Source organism: Monosiga brevicollis, genomic scaffold (genome assembly GCF_000002865.3).
Source record: "Monosiga brevicollis MX1 MONBRscaffold_46 genomic scaffold, whole genome shotgun sequence".
NCBI lineage: Eukaryota > Choanoflagellata > Craspedida > Salpingoecidae > Monosiga > Monosiga brevicollis.
Genome location: NW_001865083.1, coordinates 232129 through 241754, shown reverse-complemented (window position 1 = coordinate 241754; position 9626 = coordinate 232129). Strand labels below are relative to the sequence as shown.

The window sequence follows — 9626 nt, the reverse complement described above, 5'->3', positions numbered from 1 at the left end:
ACCAATAAAGCGCAGTTGGTAGTTGCTTGTCGATGGAAGCTGCACAAAGTATTGAAGGATCTCGGACATGGGGGTCGTTGGGGGGTTACGAACACTGAGGGAGATGGACGTTGACGCCGTGGCGACGCCACCATTTTGGCCCAGGTCGCGCAAGAGGGTGCAGTCAACGCTACCGGCGCGTCGAACAATGAAAACGCCGCGGCAATCACCGTGGTTCAAGCAACGATCGGCGCAAGCGTTGGCGTTTGCTTCGCTGGTCTGAGTGATGATAGCCGGGGCTTGAAATGCGGTTGAAAAGCGCAGGGCATTCGGGTTGCCCGATACGGCGCCCACAAACGTGAGGTTAAAGTCGTCTGGGGAGGGCATCATCCCAAAGCGGGCTACCAGGTTGAACTGTGCTGCTTCAGGAAAGCCAGATGTTGTGGTAGTGGTAGTGGTAGTGGTGGTTGTAGTCGTCGTCGTTGTTGTGGTGGTGGTCGTGGTGGGGAAAACGCGAGCATAGCTGAGTGACTGGAGGCCTGTGGCAACGCCTTCATCGACACCGAGATCATCCAGCAGCGTGCAGGACGAGCCCGTGGCTTGCGGCCCCGTGTCTTGTTGGTAAAAGATGCCTTGGCATGCATCGTTGGCAAGACAGGCCTGGGAGCAAGTGGAAATGCCAGTATCGTAGAGAATGGCGAGCGCACGATTGGGGCGAAGGGCCGTTTCGAAGCGACGTGGATCGGTGTTACCGTCCAGCTGACCCTTGAACCTGAGTTCAAAGTTCAAAGCCGGCGCTTCCGTGACCAGCGGCTCGGTTGTGGTGGTACTGGAGCTCAAAAACACGTCCCGTGAATAGCTGTACGAGACTGAGTCTGTGTCACGACCGCCCGCCTCACCTATAGCACACCCAAGAGAAGGGTTTAAAAAAAAAAAAAGGAAGAAGGAATGGACCAGTTTTGAAGGAAGGAGACAAAACCACGTGAGGACAAGCACGCAAAACGAAGGAGCTTTTCGTTGTGGGGCATAGGTGCAAGTGGGACCGCAAGAAACGCCGTGGGTCGAAACGTGTGCAACGAACCAAGGTCAGCAAGAAGGTTGCAGCGCAAAAAGCCCGATGGGGTCGACCAAAAGAAAATTCCACGGCAGGTGCTGTACGAGCGACAGGCATCACCGCATGCCTACCAGAGCACACATGATCAAGGCCAGATCCGCGAGAGAGGGTGTGAGATTTAAAAAAAAAAAAAAAAAAAAAACAACCAGAGAGGCTGAGTGAAAGCATGAGAACACGCACCGACAGGCCTAGGTTGGTGGTTTCTAGAATGATGGCCGTGTCGTCCAGAGCGGTCGTGAAACGAAGGGCGTCGCCCGTGTTGTGGTCGACGTCACCGCGATAGGTGAGACTGAAGCCCTGCAAGGTTGATCATGAGGCACAAGGCGGGCGGGGCGGGGAGCGCAAGTCATTGGAAGGCTGAGAGATTGAGACATGAAGAGAACTGTGCGGCCGGCGCAGCGGGCGTCAAGGTTTTGTGCAAGCCAAGATCCAGCTACGGGTGGACGCACCGAGGGTGTAACGGGGTCCTGGGCGGAGGTGGTGGCCCAAAGGGCCAAGGCAAGGGCGAGACAGAGGCTCGTTTGGGCCATCCCGGCGGTGCCAGGGGCGGTGCAACTAACAGCGTGGAGCCGCCGTGCACCCAAAGTCTGGGAACGCCAAGTGCACAAAGAATCTTGAGAAAGGAGGAACCGAAATGAGGCTCAGCGGTAAAGAGATGTGAACACGCTGCCCCGGATCAGTTTAAGAATAACAACTTTAGTGCCAGCGACGTCGAGTCAAGTGCACAGAGGGAGAGAGAGGGAGAGAGATTGAGAGAGAGGGAAAGGGTGAAGAGCGTGGATTGAGGTGTGTGGCATAAGTGTCTCTGGGAGGTGGTCGTGTAGCTCAAGGCGGGGAAATGAGAATCGTTTTGATGTTTTGTGAAGAGGCGGTGGCAGGCAAAAGGGCGGTTTCGGCGCGGCTGGCTCAAGCTAAGCGGCTGGCATTTGGACTCAAAGACTGTGGCGTGGCAGCGAGGAGGGCTTTGTTTTTGTTGGGACATGTGCCTTTGCTCGGGGAGGGTCGACGTTGGTCGTGCATTGATGGGAATGGCTCGACGAGCAAGCATGCAACACGGGCAAGGCCCCAAGGGCAGCGGATCAAAAGGGCGTCAAGCGGGAAGCGCTGCGCTGCGTACCCGATCCGATCGATGTAAGCAAGAAGATGCTCTCGTCGTCGACGACGCCGCCGACGTTGATGACGCGGATTCCCACAAAGCCCGAGCGAAGAGCAAGGGGTGATGGTGGGAGGGGGGCCTGAAACTGCCGCCGTTATAACACACGCGTCCAAAGGTCAATGTGGGTGATGGCGATCCAGTGGGTGGGGTGGTGTTGTGGTGATGCACGCGGAGGTGAGAGAAGAGAGAGAAGAGAGAGAGAGAGAGTGTGTGTGTGAGAATCATTTTGCGCGACAATTTGCATGCAAGCACGCAACAATACCTGGGTGTGACAACAATTGTTGGCAACAAAGCCAATAAAAGTAATTTACTTTAGCAGTTTTGGTTTGAGCAAATACAAAAAGTATTTTACTACTGCACATGAAGCGGGGGCAAAGCCGGCTGGTTATGGCTGGCCGTCCCAAATCATGGCGCCTGCCTGAGAGCTGTGGCAGCGCCCCCTTGACATTGTGTTGTGCTTGAGCACATCGCAAGCTTCTTCAACGGTCGCTCGCTCTGCCAGCTGCCTCCCCGCACCCTGGGTGCTGTCCAAGCCAAAGCACAAGCAAACCAAAACACAAGCAAGCAAGCAAGCAATCCAAGTTCATAGAGGTTGTTGTGCAACCGCTGGCGCTTGCATCAAGGTCACTTTCAAGATCAAAACACATAAGTTACGAAAACCTTGCACTTTATGCAGATATCGTTTTAAATGAATGTGTACTAACGGTAACTTTACGAAGATAATATCGTGGTTTGTGTTGCGAGTCACTGGGCTGGTCAGGTCAACCGTATCGCCTCTTCTCTCTGACTTTTGCTTCTTATTTCTGTTGTGCACACGCTTGCTCCTGCTCGACTCTCTGAACGATCAAGATCCGTTGATTTCCATCTTGATGCCTCTCTACATGTACATCTGCGTACGAATTCAACGCATCCTCTGCTTTTACCTTTCGTAATACATGTTGTCTTCGTGGCCTCGGGGTCTATTCTCTGAAAATACTCTGCGTTTTCTCAATGTCTCTGTCTCTCGCTCGCTTGCATTTCGCTCTCTCGGTACGCGCGCGCCCGCATCGGCGGTGCAAATGGCAGAGCCATCGGCATCCTGTCAAACGACAACGCTTCTCATCCCTGACCCGGTCACATGCCTCGTGCCCCTGGCTTGGTTTCTCGCTGCCTTTCTCTCACACTTTTCTCTCTGTTTGTCTCGCTCTTTCTTGCAGTTGAAATATCGTCGTCCGCTGCCCCGAGCCATCGGTCAGACCGGCGGCGACGCGGCTTGATCATTCATCATCGTCGCCCAGAAACATCATTTGCCAGAGCCGGAACAACTGGCGTTGGCCTTGGCCTTGTACCTTGTGCGGGCCGCCTTGTCCGATACGCCCCGCAAAGCTGGGCCGTTTTCCCGGAGCGTGACATCTTGCCCATCCGCCCCTCTCCTCTGCCTCTGCCTCTGCCTCTGGCTCTTGCTGCGCTGGTCCCTGCCTTTCGTTGACGACTTGATTGCAGAGGCGCGCGCGCGCACACACACACACACACCATCACTCATCATGGAGGACGATGATCAGGTTGGTTCTCGGGTTTTCGTCGAGCACACACGGCTTGTCGCGTGACTCACAGGCGTCAATCGTTGCCTCACCCGATATACACAGGCGCCCCAGCCCTATGTGCTCCTTTCCATAATTGCCGCCACGTTGGTGGGCACCGTTGGTGGGTCAATGCGCCAAGAGCCGGCTCTGCGCGTTTGCTGCCCGCCACAGCCGTTCTGTCGCATGATAACAGTGTGCCTCTGACTCTTGCTTTAGGCGTGCTTCCCATCTTGGTGGTACCCGCCAACCAATTGAGCCGGCGCGCCGAAGATTTTCTTGACGGTAAGCGACTGCACGCCATGTCCCAGCCCGCCATGACCACAGCATTGGCACGCCAACGCCGAGGATTGTCAAGGCACGCCAGTTCACCTTTTTCATTTCCCATCTTCCTGCACCGCGCTCGCCAGGCGTGTGGCTTCGCTTCTTCTTGGGGTTGGCCTGCGGCGGGCTATTGGGCAACGTCTTTTTGCATTTGTTGCCCGAGGCCATGGCCCTGGCAGCCCGCCGCAGCTTCAAGGCGGCCCAGATTGAGATTATGTTGCGCAGCGGGGACGATACCGCTACCCCCCAGCCCCTGGCGGCACTGGCCCATCCACACAGCCTGGCCGATCCCAACGTTGCCACTGGCCTTGCCCTCATGGCCGGCGTCCTAGCCTTTTTCTTTCTTGAAAAGGTTTGTGCCGGCATCCTCCATCTGAGAGCCCAAACTCCCAAACGCCCAAACGCCCTGGGCCCAGATTGGTGGGCGCAGAGACTTGACAAATTCAGCGACCCGACTCGCACTCATCGGCTCTATCTCTATGACCTCGCAGATGGCTACCATGTTTGGTGAGGGGGATCATCCCTCGAGCCCCCACGCGGACAAGAATGTTAAGCGCGTGTCCATCACGGGCTATCTCAACATTTTAGGTAGGCAGCAGCGGCGATTAGACCGGAACGACCCTGCCTTGTCTCATTTTGCCTTGTTCTGGTTTCTCTAGTCAACCTTTTGGATAACTTTACCCATGGCTTGGCCGTGGCCACGGCCTTTTCCATCAGCTACGAGGTTGGTAGCCTTTGCCGCACCTTCATGTGTATGCGTCCCGCCCCAGCGCGCCTGGTTATTTCGACGCCATGTGTCCCCAGAGGGCCGAGACTCACGGATCGTGGGCTGCCGTCCATCGTGGTCCTTTAGACCGGAGTGATGACTACGGCTGCCGTCATCGCTCATGAGATCCCCCATGAGGTGCGCCCGTCTCGCCTCGTCCCGGGCGCCACACGTCCTCTGACTGCTCTGACTGGGCTCACCCTCACCTTGAACATGCCGTCGCTCGGACATCTGGTCAGGTCGGCGATTATGCCATCCTCATCCGGAGCGGTTTTAGTGTGTACGACGCCATCAAGTCACAGCTGCTCACGTCTTTTGGCAGGTATGATTGAGTCTCCCACCATGTAGAACGATTCTTTTATTTATATCTAGCTCATCCGATCTCCGACATTTGGGTTGGTCCGGTGTCTTGCGTCGTTGGTTTATTTTTAGTATTGCCGGTGCGGTGGTGGCCTTGTCCATGGACACACATTCAACCAAGTTTCTGATCTTGCCCTTTACAGCGGTATGTTGCCGATACCGCAAGCGCTTCGCGCCCGCGCGTGCTTGTCGCTGGCTCTACGCCTTTTGTTTTAGTCTTGTGTCAGGTTGTGTACAGGTTGCTGAGCTCATTGATGCCCATCAACACAGGGCGGGTTTCTCTATGTGGCACTTGTGAGCCTGTTGCCAGATTTACTCGAGCCGCACAGGAGTTGGCCCTGGTTTGCCGACGTGGCCAGTGTCTTGGGAGGCATTGCCATTGTCACCTCGACCATGCTCCTCGAGTCTTGAGCGTCAGCCAGTCGTCATCCTTATATCCTTACCAATCATTTTAGTCTTTGTTTTTCTTCAGCCTGAAGATCGGGGTTGGTGTTCCCTTGGTTGTGTCTCATACTCGTGTCAAGGATCTGTCCGTAAACTGCGCCCGAGTGCACGTGGCCGTGCCATCTGCCTCTTGACGTGTTGTGTTTTATTATGTTCTGCTTGTGGTTGTTGTCTAAGCTACGGCTTTGCCTCGAGGGCAAAGCCTCATCCTCGAACAGCACTTTGGTCGTTGAACGACAAGCGTTGCTTCGGATTTTTTTTGTGCACTGCCCTCCAATTGTATCCACCCTAATCTTTATCCTCTCAAAGTCGACTGACCTCGAGCCGAAAGCCATGTTCGTGTTCGTCCGTGCCATAAGGACCTTGCGCGCAAACCTTTGCGTAATTGGGGACAGCCGACCCCCAACCTGATCCATCTGTTCGAAAAAGCTGTTCCGGCATAAACTGTTTAAAACAGCTGTTTGAACAGGTACTTTGGTCTGAAAGAGGATCTGTATTGCTTTCACCCAAAAGTCGATGGCAGAACAATACAAGTTTTCATACAATGCAGGTCGAATTTTCGCCTGTCCTACCTTCGGAAGTGCAACACGAGTATTGGATGTGTTTGCGATTGAAATTCAGTACAATGTGGAAACATCACGTTAAAGCTTCGTGAACTTGTGTTTATAGCCTTGATCGGGTAGGAAAGACATCTGGCGGTCGGTGCGGTCCGCCGGGTTTATACAGCAAATGGCAGTCCAACCTCGGCACGATACGGCAGGTTGGAAAAAAACAGGCGTGTGTCTCAGCGAGTTGGCTTCTATGGTAATTTCGGTACTCGAATGTTGAGACTGACCCAGAGAGAGGAGAAAGAGAGAGAGAGAGAGAAATTTGCATAGACTGAGACAGATATCGAGAGACATCGAGAGGGAAAAGAGAGAGACAAGAGATAAGAGAAAGACAGAGACAAGAGATAAGAGAGAGACAGAGAGATACATAAAGATAAGAGAGAGAGGGAGATAGAAGAGGGAGAGAGAGAGAGAGAGAGAGAGAGAGAGAGAGAGAGAGAGAGAGAGAGACAGAGAGAGAGAGAGAGAGAGAGAAGAGAGAGAGAGAGAAAGTTTGAGAGATAGGGAGAGAGACCAAAGACAGTGTGACGTAGGAGACGCAGAGACACAGATGGTGGACTCAACAAAAACGCACAATAAGAGAAACAACTGAAACAGGAAAACCGTTAGAGCTGTTGGGCGGTGGAAAAGTTTGGTCACGTCCAGCACGTGACTGACCAAACGCATGATGCATGACCAACGACCATACACACGACGCGCAGAGCCGCCTTATGCTTTGGTAGAGCGCTGCCATAGACTGCCATATGTTCAAATCGACTTGGAATGGCAGTGCAGGTGGCACTCGCTTCAACGTGCATCGTTTCTTAATCATATACCCTGCCTCTGCCATTCGGATCGGACCGCCACTCATGCGTCAGTAGTGTTGAAACGACAGCTTCCAGAGCCCTCTCTCTCTCTCTCTCTCAGCTCTCTCACACCATGTGGGCGTTTGCTCAATGGTCTTACACGCGTGCGTGTGGTGCCTTGTTGGTTTGCTACCAAACTTTGGCTTACACACCTTACACACCACACACCCCTTACTTACACCTTAAACTTTTACCTTACACACCTTACTGACATTACCTTCTTTTGTCTGTGCTTTTTTTTTTCATTGTCTTGTTTTTTTGAATTGTGTTTTCACATGGCTTCTGTCTCTTGCCGCTGGATCGGTTGCAATCCACATCTCTGGTCTCCACATGTTTCCCTACGTTAAAACTCCTGCTTGCCGAAAAGAAACGTTCCTCTCTCTGCCAATGGGTTCCGAAAGACCACGCTCTCTGACCCACACGCTGTCCACAGCCATCACGCTCACATCATCGGTCAAGCTGGGCATTTAGAATTCTCTCTGTCGTGAGTAGATCTCGGTCGCGTTGCCGTCACTGGTCGTCGTCGTCGTCGTCGTCGTCGTTGGGACATGTCTTCCGACTTGGCCATCATGGCTGCCGTCTTGTCTCGATGTTTTGTCCGTGTGTGCGCTCTTTGTTGTCTGCCCCAGCACATGATTACAGCGCTTCTGTTACTGTCGGAACATCCGTTCTTGTGTGACTGCCACTGGAACGTCCACACCCAACCCCGCCTCACGATATGACCCAGCCATCATGTCTGCGTCGTTGTTCATTCTGGCCGTTGGTACTGAAGAAGACATGTGTGCGTGTCGTGTCTTTTCATCCGACGGCGCCGATCAAACCCACCATCAGTGCTTGAACATGACGACCCTCTTCTTGTTGCTCTTGCCTGTACACATGTTTCTTTGAGGATCGTTGATCTCTTGAGGTTCATTGGCGTGCATGTTACCCCCTTGCCCGTCGATTTGCCGAGAGTGGAAGATCTCGCACGGTCCATCGGGCACATTGGTCCATTGGTCTTCTGTTTGTGGTTGGCCCCTCTCTCATACAGAGGGCAGTCACTGACGGACGGTCGTGGTACCTGCCGCCATCGTCCAAGGGTTGTTCCTTTTTCGCTTTACCTTGGTTTTTGTGTACCAGATAAGCCATGTTTTTCACTTCACAATGCTTCAGATCTTCACATGTTTTGAGGCGCACCCTCTATTTTTAACATTTTTGGGTCTCGTTTCTCATTGTTTCTCTTGCAACGACGTTTCTCTTTGTTTTCCGTTGAATCGGTTGATTGTCACACTCCTTTGTTCCCACTTGTCTCTCTTTGTTTCACAAGCCCCAACGGTTTTGTTTCACTTTCACATGTTTTTCTTTTTGTTACCCATTCAAACAACACACAACAGGTGGGGTGGTCAGCAGCAATGTTCACTTGACACACCACCCTACACATACAAAGTGGTGCTCGTGCTTCCCACCCATTCGGCTTGACAATGTGTGGTGTGATGGATGTTTATCGTGCTTCGATGCGCGCCGTCTGATAGTAGCTCGGCCTAATCTCACTGCATTTTTCTGTTACCTGCTCCTTCCTTTCTAGACAGCCTGGTCTCGAAGCGCCAGTAGAAGCCAAGAGTTCTTCTGCTGCCAACGCGCAATCATGGCGACTTCGTAAGTGTTGTGGTGTGCTCGTGGCGCTCTTCAATGAGAGAAAAGACACTGTTGAATTCGCAGCGCACTGTTTGTGGTACCGTGTGACTTGTGCCTCTCATCACGAACCCGCTTTTGGTGCCCTTGTTGCATTTTGATAGGACTACCTGGCTTTTGGTGCTTGCCGTGGCCGCACTGGCCGGCACCACTGAGGCTGCTTGCAATGCCACCTTGTGGAATGGTCACGAGTATTACTACTCTCGTGACCACTTTGGTCATATCCTGGTTAACTTCACCACTGCACGCGCCTATTGCCGCACTCTTGGCGGTGATCTTGTCTCCATCAACAGCAAGGCCGAAAACGATTTCGTCTTCTCCCTCAACGCCACTACCTTTGATCGCCGCTGGATCGGTGTGCAATACAACACCAGCCAAGGTGACTTTGTCAACGTTGATGGCTACCTGGTCGACGATCTGATCACCACGTACTACACCCCTTGCGACCCCGATACCACCTGCCTTTGGTTCAAGGGCGAGCCTAACAATGCCTTCTCCGACGAGAACTGCGTTCAGCAGGGTCACCTCAACCCTGCTCGTGCTAGCAACCCTGGTGGCTGGAACGACGCCGATTGCACCAAGGACCGTGCGTTCGTCTGCGAAGCTGAGCTTTCGCCCGCGTGCATGACCACCACCACCTCCACCACCACCACCTCCACCACTTCAACCACCACCACCACCACGGTCACGACCAGCACGTCCACCACTTCAACCACGAGCACCACCACCACCACCATCACCTCCACCAGCTCCACCTCCTCCACCAGCTCCTCTTCCTCTACCAGCTCTACTTCGTCCAC

At 53.5% G+C, this 9626-nt stretch overlaps 4 protein-coding genes across 4 annotated transcripts in view; 2 read left to right on the top strand and 2 right to left on the bottom strand.

The window, feature by feature from the left end:
- Positions 1–1623, bottom strand: part of MONBRDRAFT_30268 (uncharacterized protein) — a gene marked incomplete at both ends in the record, with an annotated part of 4708 nt that extends 3085 nt beyond the window's left edge. Inside the window, 4 exons of the mRNA XM_001750688.1 lie at positions 3–878; positions 1061–1160; positions 1274–1390; positions 1543–1623. Coding sequence (XP_001750740.1) covers positions 3–878; positions 1061–1160; positions 1274–1390; positions 1543–1623 — 1174 coding nt within the window. The remainder of the gene's footprint in view (positions 1–2; positions 879–1060; positions 1161–1273; positions 1391–1542) is intronic.
- A 2149-nt stretch (positions 1624–3772) lies between these two features.
- Positions 3773–5669, top strand: MONBRDRAFT_30267 (uncharacterized protein; the record flags this gene model as incomplete). Its single annotated transcript, XM_001750716.1, has 10 exons — positions 3773–3790; positions 3875–3932; positions 4028–4093; positions 4312–4484; positions 4624–4720; positions 4792–4856; positions 4986–5036; positions 5138–5220; positions 5331–5403; positions 5529–5669. 10 exons carry the CDS (start codon positions 3773–3775, stop codon positions 5667–5669), a joined length of 825 nt encoding a protein of 274 aa, XP_001750768.1.
- Positions 5670–6343: 674 nt separating this feature from the next.
- On the bottom strand, positions 6344–6976 carry MONBRDRAFT_30266 (uncharacterized protein; the record flags this gene model as incomplete). Its single annotated transcript, XM_001750687.1, has 1 exon — positions 6344–6976. One exon carries the CDS (start codon positions 6974–6976, stop codon positions 6344–6346), a length of 633 nt encoding a protein of 210 aa, XP_001750739.1.
- Positions 6977–8719: 1743 nt separating this feature from the next.
- Positions 8720–9626, top strand: part of MONBRDRAFT_34706 (uncharacterized protein) — a gene marked incomplete at its 3' end in the record, with an annotated part of 2680 nt that continues 1773 nt past the window's right edge. The window contains exons 1-2 of the mRNA XM_001750715.1: positions 8720–8790; positions 8931–9524. Coding sequence (XP_001750767.1) covers positions 8780–8790; positions 8931–9524 — 605 coding nt within the window. The 5' untranslated portion in view covers positions 8720–8779. The remainder of the gene's footprint in view (positions 8791–8930; positions 9525–9626) is intronic.